At 43.5% G+C, this 14,618-nt stretch overlaps 1 protein-coding gene across 1 annotated transcript in view; it reads right to left on the minus strand.

The window, feature by feature from the left end:
• ITM2B (integral membrane protein 2B) overlaps positions 1-3,858 on the minus strand; it is a 29,219-nt gene extending 25,361 nt beyond the window's left edge. The window contains exon 1 of the mRNA XM_039491728.1: positions 3,598-3,858. Coding sequence (XP_039347662.1) covers positions 3,598-3,696 — 99 coding nt within the window. The 5' untranslated portion in view covers positions 3,697-3,858. The remainder of the gene's footprint in view (positions 1-3,597) is intronic.
• Positions 3,859-14,618: the final 10,760 nt, after the last annotated feature.

Here is a 14,618-nt window from a genome sequence, read left to right on the forward strand (position 1 = left end):
CTATCATACTCCCAAGGCAGGCACAAGCTGTCCAGTTTAGCCATCTATATTGTCAGGGGAAGGCTGGCAGAATTGCCTATCAAAGGCTGCTCCCTCCCTTTGGAGAGAGGTCAAAAGAGTCCTCACAGAGAAAACTTCTGCCGACAGGGATAGAGTTGCCAGGCCTCCACCAAAAAATGATGCTACCAGGGAAAAGAAGGAAATCTCTGCAGAATAAAAAGTAGCTACATAAACTGCCCTATATATTTTAAATGAATAAATTCAGTTTTTTCTTACACCAAAACAAGCACCATGACATAGTATACAATGCCAATGCACCTTTATCTGTAATCTTAGAAGTACAGTGGTCTAAGATCAAAGACACGATTATCCAAATCTAAGGTAACCAAAGACTGGCTATGACCCATCAAGGTGTGACTTCATCAAATATGGCTTGATGTGGTGAAGTTATGAAGACCTACAGCCTTGAAGAAGCCAGGTTGATGTCTGGTATTGAAGGAATTGATCAACAGACTTTGAAGTTTGCTGAGGATCCAGAACCCTTTAGTGGGGACTTATTCTACTGAGCAAGCTCTGTCAAATATCAGAAGGTTTCAGGCATTTCCATAAAACTTAAATCAGAGGTTCCGAATGGAATGCCTCCAGCAACTGTAAGTAGGGAGTCATTTTTGCAATTCCAAAATAATATCTTGATAGCTAACTATGCAGACACAGAGATTAGGACTTTTAACTTGTTAAAAAAATTCTTTATTTATTGATGTAACTGGTTCGAATACATTATTGTAAAAGCATTACACTGTGGGATCTCTTCTGTAAGAGAAGTTCAATAAAACGTTAGCATAAATTTCTATTTAAAATATCTCTCTCCCCTCTGCCACCTCCTGCAACTACATTTCTCATCATTCCCTTCTTCAGAGGTTATTGGCTAGGTCCTCAGGTGTGCCTTGGCTGTTCTGTGCCACATCGCCAGCATACTTTAGCTGCAAACCCTGTCTAACCAGCCCAGGGAGGATTACCCCCCCGGGGTGATCTTGCAATAAAATACGGCTGAGGTAGAGAGCTGCTCCAGTACAATGCGATGAAGATGGCATGCAGCAGAGCAAGGCAATGCAAAGGGAGTTTTATGCCACCTTTGTGTACTACCACTCCTCCTGGCTTCAGCTTCTGTCCCTTTTGGTCATACCAGAGGATCTACCTTTGTACTTGAAGACCATCTGGTTTGTTATCATCTCTCCTTGGAGTCTGGGGGTAAATGCTCACCATGCAATTACATATGCTTACCTCTGCCAATCTTCTTCCACTTTCCCTCTCATTTTTTTTTAAAACCTGAGACCAGAATGTCTCCTAGGACTTTTTCAAATAAATAAATAAAATTTAAAAAATTACAGCCGTGCATATTTTAGGTCTGTACTTGGGTTCTAGACCTATTGTTATCCTGCAATATAAGCTCAATATGTTATGAAATACCGGCTTAATATACCGTAAATGTTCTCATAACACCCTCATCTCCTTAGTAACTAAGCGCCTTCCAGCACTGCATTAAACAATGTGACTAACATCTGTCATGTATGGTTTATTCTCTCTCTCATCCTCTCCCCAGAGAGAATTGTGTGTGCAGTGTAGTTTTTTGTTGTGGTATGGTTTAGGTTGGTACTGTTTTAATATGCATGTTGCCATGTTTATAAGTAAAGATGACAAGGCTGAAGAAGTGAAAGTGGAAGGGAGATTTGTGGTGGTTCTTAGATTCTGTGAGAGTTCAGTTACAAAACAGCATTTATCTCAGTTCTGACAAGTCCATGGGTGGGTCTTGGGCAACTTCCTCTCCCAAAACCTCAGATTAAATATACTTTACTTAGAATTTCTTTTACTTCTGCTTTCAAACAAACATGCTTGAAAAGGCCATTTCAGGAAACTTCCTTGAGGCATGCCATTGAGAATGGGGACCAGTTCTGGCAACTAACAGAAGTGTGTCCAGGGCAGATTCAAAGTCCCACCATCCCTGAAGAATGCTCATTTGCTGCTGGAATTATTGCCTGGACACAGCATCCTTTCCAAGAACTTTTTTTAAAACTGTTTTTTAAGCTCTTGTCAGACAGGTTTTGGCCAGTACATCTGGTAGCAAGCAGAGGATCAAAAGGAACTTATAAATAGCTACAGTGAAACTAGACAACCTTTTAATCTGTCTAGTAAATGTTTGACGTTTCTGTTTCCAGACAAGCAAAACAGTGATAAACAGCGCAAAATGAATTTCTAATCCTGTACCTTACTCAGCTGAAACTACTAAACTCTTGGTCCCATTCATGTCAACATGAAAACTCCCATTGACTTCAATAGGGTAGGATTTCAGCTCAGAAGTTTTGCCTGAGAAAGACTGGCCCTTAATTTGTACCCCAAATATTTTCTTAAACAGCCATAGGTTTAGAAAACTGACAAACAGTATACATCCAACAGACCCAATTACCCAATTTGCATGTGCAATGCATGAAAGCATATGAAAACTGAAAGATGTTTATGATTAAGTGCACTATGCAATTTTAAATGTCTCTGTCAGTTTTGGTTTTTGTGTTTTTTTAATGTGCAAAGTTTCAGCCCAGACAGACACAAGCTCTACCTCTGAAATTAAGATACAGCAGAAATGTAATCAGATTTCCAATAACAGATCCACTGTCATAAAAAAGGAATAAATATCTAAAGCAATTTCCCACATGTATCAATGCACTCCAACACCGTTCATTTGATTATCAGGTGGATTAATGTCTCATCCTGTGTCTTGCTGGACACTAACTTTGTGTTTTTTCCATCCAACCTGTTAATATTTTGTAACTGATCAAACACACACAGGACGCTCTAACCTTGTCACTTTTGCCCTATTGCAGAAGAGACATTTGGCTACGATCAAATACAGTTTAATGTCGGATTCGTTCTCTATCCTTGAGCTAGTATATGTTGCATTTGCAGAGGGACAGACTCAATCTAATGCATCTTTTCCTAGGGCTAACTACGCGGCTCCTAAACAAGAAACCAGCAGCCCTTTGCTGTCCTACCCCCTAGCGAACTTGAACGACGGATCCGGACTGGCCACCACAAAGGAGAAGAACGCAGCATAAAAAAGCCAAGTTGGCCGTAATCCAAGCGCTGTCGGGCTACGAAACCCCCAAAGTACAGGGAAACAGAGCTGTAAAGCTTGTTCTCACGTCAGCCATTTTAGAAGCCTGATCTGGCAAGGGGCTTGCTGGCCCCAGCTTTGCAGCTCCTGCTGCTCCCCTCGCCCGGCCGCCCTGCATTTGGACATGTATTGTTAGCAGGCACCTTATCTGTCTTTCCCCAGGAGGCCTCGCGTCTCCTATCAATAAATCAGAAGCGGATTTGTTTGCAAAGTGTCCAGGCTGCAAAGCTCCCGTTCAACACCGCCCTCCCCCGCCCGTTTTCACTTCCAGCTCTCAGCGGGGCTTTAGCTAATCCCCCCGCGGGACAAAGCCACTGCCCCCCCCGATCTGACCAATGTGATTATCGATCACTCGCCTCCCCCTCTAAGCGCACCCCCCCCCCCCGCGTGCAGCTGGAGCAGGCCGCGGCCTCCCCCGCCCCGCGGCTCACCTTGGGGTCCGGGCCCAGGATGAGCACCTGGCTGTTCTCCTCGTCCTTCTTGGCTGCCTCCTTCTGCGCCAAGGCGGAGTTAAACGACACTTTCACCATGGCGGCGGCCCCAGCTGCTGGAGGGACAAGACCCGGGGGGAGGGGAGAGCGAGCCTGGGCGGCGGCGGGTTAAAGGGGTTCAAGGCTCGGGGCTGCTGCGCTCAGCTCCGCTCGCAGTCCGGTCAGAGCGCTGAAGTGCGGGGCACTGCCGGAGCCTCCCGTGGGGGCGGAGAAAGGAGGCGGGGCCTGGCGGGGAGGACGGGGCAGGCTGGGCCCAGCCGCTGTGGTGGGGTGGGGGGCTGCCTGCGCAGGGGCGCAGCGGTGTCCTCTGCTGCCGGGCCCGGCCCCAAAGTGCGGGCAAGGTCAGCGGGGCGCCCCCGCCCTGCTCCCCCAGATCTGCCAGCCCTGCACGGGGCCGGGAACCCCGCTTCAGGGGCGCTGGGTGGGATTCCTGCTCCCGCCGGGCTTATTGCGGACACCCAGCTCGACGGCTTCGGGCAGCCCCTTTATTGCTGTCTCTCCCCCCCTCACCCCGTCCGCTTGTTAAATCTTGTCTTTTAGGCCATGGATCTGCAGGGCGGGGTGGGGGCTCGAGTCTGCACAAAGCCTGTTTAAAGCGGCGAGGAGGGCTACGACGCAGATGTGTTTACAGGCTGCAGCCCTAGACTCTAGGGCAGAGACTGTCCAGTTACTCAGTTACTAGGTGTAGTGCCTGGGTTGGTCAAAGTCTCTAGGCACAACTGTGATACAGATAAATAATGGGTCAGTGGTTCCCAAACTGGGGTGTGTGAACCCCTGGGTGTTCGCAAAGTGTTACAGGGGGTTCTCGGGGGGGAAAAAATCCCTAATGGCAGACAGAGCTGTCCCTAGTTACCCTGAGGCTAGCAGCCTGGAGCCCCTGGACTTCCAAGAGCTAAGCAGACCAAAGCAAGCATATCACACAGAGGAGATTTAAACTTCAAAGACTCCTTATAAGAAATGGAAAGGGAGGTGGATATTTTTTGCTGTTTTTAAAATTAAAAAGGCAGCTAATATTGTTTTTAAAATTATTATGAAGAACAAGTTTAAGCTTTGTTGTAATGTGCATTGTTTGCCTGGACTGCTCAAGACCCGAATGCTTGTGTAGGAGGAGCTCTGATTTGGCTTCTTAAATACCTTCATGCTGTTTCACATCTGATACTCCTTGATGAAACATAGGGGTCTTGTCTTATAACAGGCTTATTCAAAGTGATACAAGCTACGAAAATGAGATCTTGGAAAAGTGTTATCATTTTCATAATGTAATAAAAATACTGTAATGAAATAATAAATAATGTGTAATCATCATTTCATTAAAAACAAATTTTACATTTCCAAGATCACTGCTTTTATAATTTATACTCAGGTAAAGGAGAAAATTCCTGGAAATATTCATTTTTAGGAGGGGGTTCGCAAGACTTGATGTTTTAGTGAAAGGGGTTCACAGGTTGTTAAACTACTGGTTTAGGTCCTGTAATAGAGATGAGTCAGTTTGTGCACTGACTTACCATCCTCTCCAGCAACCCCTAAGAAGTAAATGCCCATGGGATCAGAACTCAGAAATACATGGTACAGGCCCTTGCGTTGTACTGATAGCAATCTCAAACTATTATTTTAGTTTCCAGAATCTCAGCTCTCATAAAAAAGAATTAAGAGTAAAGGTAAGCCTCTAGGTGTCATGGATGGGAAGAAAACCTCAAAAATGTGAGTGTAAACCATGTGGAAATGGGTCTGCAGAGAGCCTGCAACAATAGCTCTGAGGGGTGTGAACTGCCCCATTCATCTCACTGAGGTGTGGTGATATAGCTACAGAGCTATGGTGCTGTCATGCTAGGGCCCAGGAGCTTCTGGAGGATCAACCACATGGAGCAGTGCTCTAACGGGGTCCCAACACCACTCATTCAAATTTAGCCCTGCTGCCCATCCATTTGGCCAAATTTCAGTTGTTTTGTGACCATGTGTGGAGGGGTTGCAGCATAACTCAAGTTTGGCCCGGTCACCCCTCCATCATGGCAGCTGGGCCAAAGTTGAGTGAATGGTGTTGCAACTTGGCATGCAGGATCATGGGCCAAAACCAGAGTGCTACTGTGAACCCATGTACCAGGTTGCAATATAACTTATAACTCACATTTGGCTTGTGCAGTGTGAGTGTGGGGTGGGTGATGGGAGCAAATGGAGTCACTCAGTGGCTGGAATCAGGAGGAGCTTCCCTAGTCCAGGATGGGAGTGGAGGGCTGAGCCAGAGGGCACTAGTGAATGGCCAGGAAGGTCCTGGGAGCAGCAGTTGAGGGGCTGGGGATGAATCATTGGTGGGCTATAGAGTGAATGGGGAGTATTGGAAGCTGAGGGGTTGGGGACGGTTGGAGGATGTTGGGGAGTCATGGAGTGAGTTGGGAGATTAGGAGCCAAGATGCTGTGAGTGAGTGGTTGATATTGGGGCTGTGGCTGGTGGGGCTGAGGTGAGCAGGATGTATCTCAGGGCTGCTGGGATGTGTGTGGGGACTGTTCAAGAGTTGCTAGGGGGTCTATGTGGGGGGGGTAGAGGGCCATTCTGGGGTCTGTTTGGGATGGGGTATGTGTGGGACAGGAGCACTTTGTTGGGCAGCCCCTGATCAGAATTAATATCTTTACTCTGTAAGGTAAGCAAAATTTTAGTTTTCGGAATCAGGAAGGAGGCCTCTATCCTATTTTTGCACTTGTTACATCTTGTTACATCACTGTTAATGTGATAACTCAGATGCTAAGTAACGATAATTTAAAAGTCAACCGTGCTAACAACTGTCATTGCTCCTGTAAGAAATGAAAGGAAAGGTTATAGATGTACACAGGTTATTGTGAGTAAGTTCTCATTTTGATGCCACAAGCAGGTGATATTTAGGAGATACCATCACTTTTTTTCCCCCAGCCAAGAAGTAGCCAAATCCAAGAAACTTAGCAGAATCCATGGGCATGTTCACACCCTACTAAGAAGTGCGAAGTTCAAGGAACCCAGTGGAACTAAGTGGCTGTGACGTTATTGATATAAATGGGGACCATATAGAACATGGGTTGCAACCAAGGTCCTGTAGTGGCACCAAATCCTAAGTAAAGGGGGTCATATAAGGTGTCTAAGACCAGGTTATGGGTTGCTGGTTATAATTATGCTGTCTGTATGTCTGTATCATTTTTAGTTGAAGTTATGAATGTTGGCTCCATGCTGTCAGTATTTCAAGTTTGTGGAAGCCTCCCAGACAAGCTGGTGTTAGCTCTGCCTAGCCTATTTGATGGCCCATTAAGGACCATTAAGGACACAATGGACCCATGGAGAAGACTCCATATTTTTGCTGTAAAATTCCACAGTGAAGACAAAGGGATTCTTACACCTGGAAAAGTCTATATAAGCCTAATGCCTCATCTCCATCTTGTCTTCAATCCTGCTTCTGACCTCTGGAGGGACTTTGCTACAAACTGAAGCTCTACACCAGGGACTGAAGGACCCATCCCAGTGGGGGATGCTCTCCAGAGACTTAATCTAAACCTGCAGTTTACTCCAGCACTGCTGCAAGCCTGAACTAAGAACTTTGCCATTACTGTATGTAATTGATTCCATTTAACCAATTCTACCTCTCTTCTCTACCTTTTTCCCTTTGTAAATAAACCTTTAGATTTTAGATTCTAATGATTTGTGGGTAAGATCTGATGTGTATATTGACCTGGGTCTGGGGCTTGGTCCTTTGGGATCGAGGGAACCTTTTTCTTTTATTGGGGTGTTGGTTTTCATAACCATTTATCCCCAGGACGAGTGCACTGGTGGTGATACGGGGAGACTGGAGTGTCTAAGGAAATTGCTTGTGTGACTTGTGGTTAGCCAGTGGGGTGAGACCAAAGTCCTTTTTGTCTGGCTGGTTTGGTTTTGTTTAAGCAATTGGTCCTGATTTGGCACTCTCAGTTGGGTCCCGCCAGAATCGCTCCGTCACAGTGGCATACGCCATTATATTTTTAATTTATCTTCATAATCTACTGTGAGCAGCATCTCATTTTGGCAACTCACATGAGTGGAGTTTACTTGGTTTGCATAGATGGTTTCTTTTTTCCAATGAAGTAAAGACCTCAAAGCAAAACTCTGCTCAAAACCACCAAGTTTTTCATAATTTCAGGATAAAATAACCGTTCACATGCTTCGCACCTAATTTGGTGATGAATCTTGGGCATGTGCCGCCTGAGGCACGTTGTGCATAGGCTAAGAAGACGACACCTAAAACCATTACTTGCCCCAGGCTTGCTCAAAACATGATCTGGGCCCATTTGAAACTCAGCCAATGTTCATTGAACGATTTGCAGATGTTTCAGAAAACCTGAGTTGAGTCTGTAATGGAACCAGATAAGTATTACCTGATTTCATTATGAAAATTTTGCTTCACTCAAGTGGCAATAGCCATAAAAACCATTACAATATTCCACATTAATACCATGAAATACTATAGTAAGGCTATTCTAAGCTACAGTCTGAAGGGCCATATGGAGTATGCTTCCATAAGGGAAAACTAAGGCCCCAGTCCTACACATTGGTGGACCACGTTCCTTCTCCTTTGGGGCTCAACGCAGGTGCAGGGGCCTGCCCAGGAAGTTCTTAATGCAGAATCAGAGTCCAAAAATAAAACATTTCAAAGGTTACAGTTCTACTTTGTCACCAAAGTTCTTTTTAGACAAAACCTCCCCTAACTCAGTGAGTGATTTTATTGGTCTCAAGGTTTAGTCTGGGTGCTCTAGATCAGTGTTTCTCAACTGATGGGTCATTTTTGCGGTTAAGGAGTAGTCATGAAAAGCAATTAGGCATTGACCATTTTAATACAATCAAAAGCAAAGAAAATCTTGCTCCCCTACATTTAACACCCTTCAAAGTCAAGTATTCCTTGTCAACCTCTTGAAAAAACACATACAAAAATAAATTATATAGACTTGTCATAGACATGTTTTCACTCTTACTTTTATAGTGTTGCCCTTTTTGAGCCAAGTGGTTAGCCAAATTTTGGGGTCTTGCTGGTTGTTTCCATTAGGAGAAGAAATTAATGATGGAGTCAAGTATTTCTTTGATGCAATCCTGTTTATTTACAAAGAATGTACACAAAGTCCTGTTTCTCTAAACACAGTAGGACTCAAAATGTAGGAAATAGTTTCTTTGTCCCATCCCAAGCCTCTTTCTAGTCAGAGCTGTACCCAAAAGTTCTCTCTCAACTTTTCTCAGGGTTATTCTACAGATGCATCTCTAGCTGTGTCTTGGCTTCCATCTGCCATCCCTGGTGTTCTGCTGCTTCTCTCTGACACACACAGAAGATGGCTGTCATGCCCAACAGCTTGAAAGAGGTGGTTGTGATTGCCCAACTCTCAGTACAACAATGGCAAATGGAAGAGAACTCTCAGGGAAGAGAACCCTCAGAAGAGGGAATAACTTGGAGGGATTTTTCTCTTTTCCCTCAAACTCTTCTTCCTCAGTTACTATGGAAAACACCATAATCATCCCTGCCATATGGATGTCATTTTTGACTTTTCTTTAGTTACTGCAAAGGTCATCTTCTAGGATCCTTGCACCAGCCCTGGAAACTGCCTATTTCTTTGCAATCTTCTACTGGCTCTCCCTTTTCCACCACATCAAATACAAATGATGTAACTTCACAGCATTATATGGTATCAAACTTTTGGCCTTGACCTCTGCTCTGCCAGTGCTTCCAGCCTTTATCATCCACTAGTCCAACTTCCTTATAAACATCTTCCCACTTTCTGATGTGCTGACCCTTATCCATCGGAGTATCTCCCCGTGAAAATCCACAAAGCCTCCTTCAAATCCCTGTTTGTGATGTAATGCCTACACAACACTCAGTAATGGCTAGGCAGCTGGTGTGCTGTGACCATGGCTTATTTTACTAATTGGAATGTCCTCCCTGTTACCTTGTGTTCCTCCATCTGTTCATTGTAGCCATCTGTTCTCTCTCATGTTATATTTACTCTGTAAGCTCTTTGGGGCAGGGGCTGTCTTTTTTGTTGTATGTGTAACAGTAGAGGCCTCTAGGCACTGTCTTATGCATATCATTTACATAGCATTCTAGTCAGGGTGAGAGAACCCTGAGTTCTAGGCCAGTTGAGAAGGCATCATGATGTCAGGAATAAAATTCCTAAGTAGCAAATTTGTTCAATTTTAAATGTCAAATTCTTTTTTAAAGCCTTTGTTCCACACTCCTCCGAGTTTTTCTGTGCTTAGCAGTATTTGGCAGAGAGACAGTGAACTGACCTTTCTAGCTTGAAGCCTTAAATCCTACTCTACCTAGCAACTATTGTTTTTTAGGATAAACTTTGCAAAGCTGCATTAGTTACACAGTAGAAAGCACTAAGAACTCTATCCTATTTAAATAGGCTCCATAACTGCTGGCCCATGCAACCCTGCTTACATAGCAATAGAACCCTGTTTTGAGGGTTAATTCCACTGCTAGCAGCTGCTTAGTACCCAAATTAGCACTATGTGGCTGTCCAAGGCTGCCTCCTTCCCAGATAGTGGGACTCACCCAGCTATTAGGAGATGCACTATGCCTGGTTTATGCATCACCTGAGGTCCACATGTGGGAGTGACTGACAGATTGTCAGCCAGGCAAGGAAGAATTTTAAAGGGGCTTAGACCCAGATCCTCAAAGGTATTTAGGTGCCAAACTCCCATTGAGAGGTAGGTGCCTATATATCTCAGGATCTGGCCCTTAGTGGCCCAATCATAAGATCTCCTTGGCTGGTGGCTCTGTTTTCCCCTTCTCATCCCAAGCCAAATGGTAACTCAGAGGAGAGGTTAGGGATCTGGAGAGAAGGTAAAGGAGAAACCATGTAAAAATACTAGAGATTGGAGACTACTGCCTATGATCAGGTCTGAGACCGTCCCAGCCAGCTCTCCTTAACAATCAGGAGTAGGAAAACTCCCTTGCCTCCGACTTTCAGGCTAAAATAAAATTTTAAGATATTTGGATATTTGATTACCATTTATTCAATACTCAGATTACAAAAAAAAAAGTGCCATCTCAGATTTGATTTTTTTCTTTAATATTAAGTTTGATAGACTTTGCCTGGTTTTGTAAAAATGAGCGAAGACAGAATTCCCCAGAAACCACACATCCTGGATAGTGTAAGAACATAAGACAGCCAGACTGTGTCAGACCAAAGATCCATCTAGCCCAGTATTCTGTCTTCTGACAGTGGCCATTCCCAGCTTCTGGCAAACAGAGGCTAGGAAAACCATCCCTCCCCATCCTGGCTAATAGCCATTGATGGACCTATCCTCAATTAACTTATCTAGTTCTTTTTTGAACCCTGTCATAGTCTTGGTGTTCACAACATCCTCTGGCAAGGAGTTCCACAGGTTGACTGTGTCGTGTGGAAAAAATATTTCCTTTTGTTTAAACTTGCTGCTTATTAATTTCATTTGGTTACCCTTGGTTCTTGTGTTATGAGAAAGAGTAAATAACACTTCCTTATTTACTTTCTCCACATCAGTCATGAATTGATAGACCTCTATCATATCCCCACTTAGTCGTCTCTTTTCCAAATTGAAAAGTCCCAGTCTTCCTAATTTTTCCTCATATGGAAAACGTTCCATACCCCTAATCATTTTTGTTGCCCTTTTCTGAACCTTTTCCAATTCCAATATATCTTTTTTGAAATGGGGTGACCATATCTGCACACAATATTCAAGATGTTGGCGTACCAGGGATTTATATAGAGGCAATCTGATATTTTATCTCATTATCTATCCCTTTCTTAATGATTCCCAACATTCTGTTCGCTTTTTTGACTGCTGCTGCATATTGAGTGAATGTTTTCAGAGAACTATCCACAATAACTCCAAGATCTCTTTCTTGAGTGGTAACAGCTAATTTAGACCCAATTGTTTTATATATATATAGTTGGAATTATGTTTTCCAATGTGCATTACTTTGCATTTATCAACATTGACTTTCATCTGCCATTTTGTTGCCCAGTCACTCAGTTGTGTGAGATTCTTTGTAGCTCTTCGCAGTCTGCTTGGGACTTAACTATCTTGAGTAGTTTTGTATCTGTGATGCTCTGTACCTCAGGGAAACACCCTTCACCCCCATGTTCATCTTTAGAAAATGATTATGTAGTATCCAATACAAAGTTTGTCATGTTGGGTGTCTTTGGAAGACTAATTCACTGAGCATAGTTGTTATAGTGATGTTATAGTAATTGTTACAGTAATGTTATAGTCAGGTCAAAGAAAGGACATGATACACAAGAGAGACATTTTGCCATGCTCTCTCTCTTCCACCTACATCTACAGACACCACCACCACCAAGTAACTGAAATGCTGATCAAATGGGAGAGCCTGACTGAAAAGTAACCAGCCACTCTGTGGTGAGAAGCATCTAAGTTTTGAAGGACTTTGAAAGTGTTAAGATCAGCTTATAATGCTTTTATTTTGATTTTATTTCATTTGACCAAATCTGACTTGTTATGCTTTAACTTATAATCACTTAAATTCTATCTTTATAGTTAATACGTCTGTTAGTTTATTCTACCTGAAGCAGTGTGTTTGGTTTGAAGTGTGTCAGAGACTCCCCTTGGGATAACAAGGCTGGTACATATGAATTTCTTTGTTAAATTGATGAACTTATATAAACTTGCAGTGTCCAGCAGGCATTACTGGACACTGCAAGATGGAGGTTCATAGGGTTGTGTCCGGGATCGGAGATATTGGCTAGTGTCATTTGCTTGCAAGTAGTTGGGAGCAGCTTACATGCGAGAGGCTGTGTGTGAACAGCTCAGGAGTGGGAGTTCTCACAGCAGAGCAGGGTATGGCTGGCTCCCAAAGTCAAGGATTGGAGAATGTCCAGAACAGAACACGTCATTGTGGCAGCAGCACCAACAAATGATAAAATAACAATGCTGTAGAAAAGTGACTGCCAATCACCTTCAAGACAGGCTCGGACACTGCACCAAGGAAAAAGAAATTTATTGAAAGAAAAAACAAAGACAGTCTGTCAGGAAGCTCAAAGACTTGGAGAGAAAACAGCTGGATCAGTGCCAGTCTCAGCAACATCCCAGATACCTCTAATGGTGACTGCAAGGTGAAGGATGCAGTCTCACCTCCTGCCTGTGGGCTTGGTTCTGCATTTGTTCTAGTCAGTGATGCAACTCCCATTGACTTCAGTGGTGCAGGACGGACCTTAAATGCTCTGGAAACATACTTCACCCCATGCCAGGCCCGAAGCCAATAAGCTCTTGTTTTGTACCAGAAAGTGATCTCTGTACCATTCACCGCCACTGTGCTGAAAAAGCAGTTCCCAGTCTGCACTAAAAAAAACAGGAAAACTTACATGCCAAGAAACACCCAGCTTTAATTAGAGGAAGTACAGGATGATGCAAATTTGTCAGATAAAATGACTAATCCCAAGGTAATGGGTGTGCCTCGCTAAACTGATTGACAAGAGACCATTGCTGTACATGCCTGGCCTGCAAACCAGCCTTTCTGTCTTACTTCAGTCTTTACATTCACTAATAACTGAGTACACAGCATTTAAACATCTAAATAATGTTGTGTCTAGTATTAAATGGGAGGCTATTTTAAAAAAAAAATCTAAAAAGGCAAAACTTAGTATATATAAACAGCAAATACAGTATAAAGATTGTAAATGTCTGGAAACAGTTATTTAATCAGTCTTTTAGGCCCTAAGCTTGCACCGTGTTGTGCTTGGGCAGTTTGCTATGCTAGCCTGGGGCCAGTTGCAGGACTGAGGCCTTAAAAATGACAATGATGGTCCCAATCCTGCAGTCATTTCTCAAGCAAAACCATTTACTTTCAGTGGAAGTTTTGACTCAGAATTGTAGAAGTAGGTCCCATATTTAAAAAACCAAAACCGTGAAAATAAATATTGGGAACCAGAAATAAAAGAGCCATCACCAAAAATAGTTTAAAAGAAAACAAGCAAGGGAGGCAGACAGCTTAATGAGATGGTGAGAATAGAGATCAAGTCAATTTCCTTGCTATTCTGAAAGCCAAATTAGGCATAAAATGAATAACCGTTTTATAAGTAAAATGGGCAGATCTGTTTTGTCATCTTGCACTTTCATCAACACCCACAGGATGACATTGCCTGGTTTTGCTCTAATGTGGCCTAAAGAGTCCGTCTGTGAAGTGAAAACATCTCTGAATAAATCACATTCTTACTTGCTAGGCTGCTGGTTTGTTTCTCCCTCCAGTTTTTCATACTTGGCAATGGAAGCTCAAAGTCTGAGAAGCAAAGTGACTCAATTATGTCTGCATTGTGAGTCACTCGGTTGGGTATTGAGGGGTAACAGTTTTACAAAATAAAATTCAATATTTTGTATTATGGAGAAAGAAAAATATGAAACTTAATGAAGAGGTTCCTCTGAGCCCCCATGATTTTCCCCACTTAAGTGCTGCCCTCAACACCATGCCATACTGTCCTCCTTTCTAGCTGATGAAGGCTGGCTGTGATGTTCTTTGGAATCTCTCAGTACTGCTCTTGAGTAATTGGAAGGGTTAGAGACCATGCAAGGTGCTTCATTCCAGCTCCTGCAAGCCGAGATACTGAATCTGAACCTTGACCTGTGATGTCCTGTGTAATAGTGTTTTACGCTTCCATTTTAGCGCCAGCTCAGCCCATTACAACATATTCCAATATTATTTACCATCAATTAGTCCCTGCTTCCATTATTTGATTGATGGGATACAACAGAAAGCTGTTACCGTCTGATGGCTCTTCAGTGACCTGTGTGAAATGAGTTAGTTCCAGTCTCATCCCTAGTAGGCAAATGCCCGCATCCCCAAACTCTATTACCACCACCACCACAATTGACATTAATTTGCATCTTTGATGGCAAGCTCTGCAGAGAGGCCAAGGATTGACTGGGCAAAGAGACAGAAGTACTCATCTTCTGGAGGTGCTCTCTCTAGGTCATGGCAAGGCAA

This window comes from Mauremys reevesii, linkage group 1 (genome assembly GCF_016161935.1).
Source record: "Mauremys reevesii isolate NIE-2019 linkage group 1, ASM1616193v1, whole genome shotgun sequence".
Taxonomy (NCBI): Eukaryota; Metazoa; Chordata; order Testudines; family Geoemydidae; genus Mauremys; species Mauremys reevesii.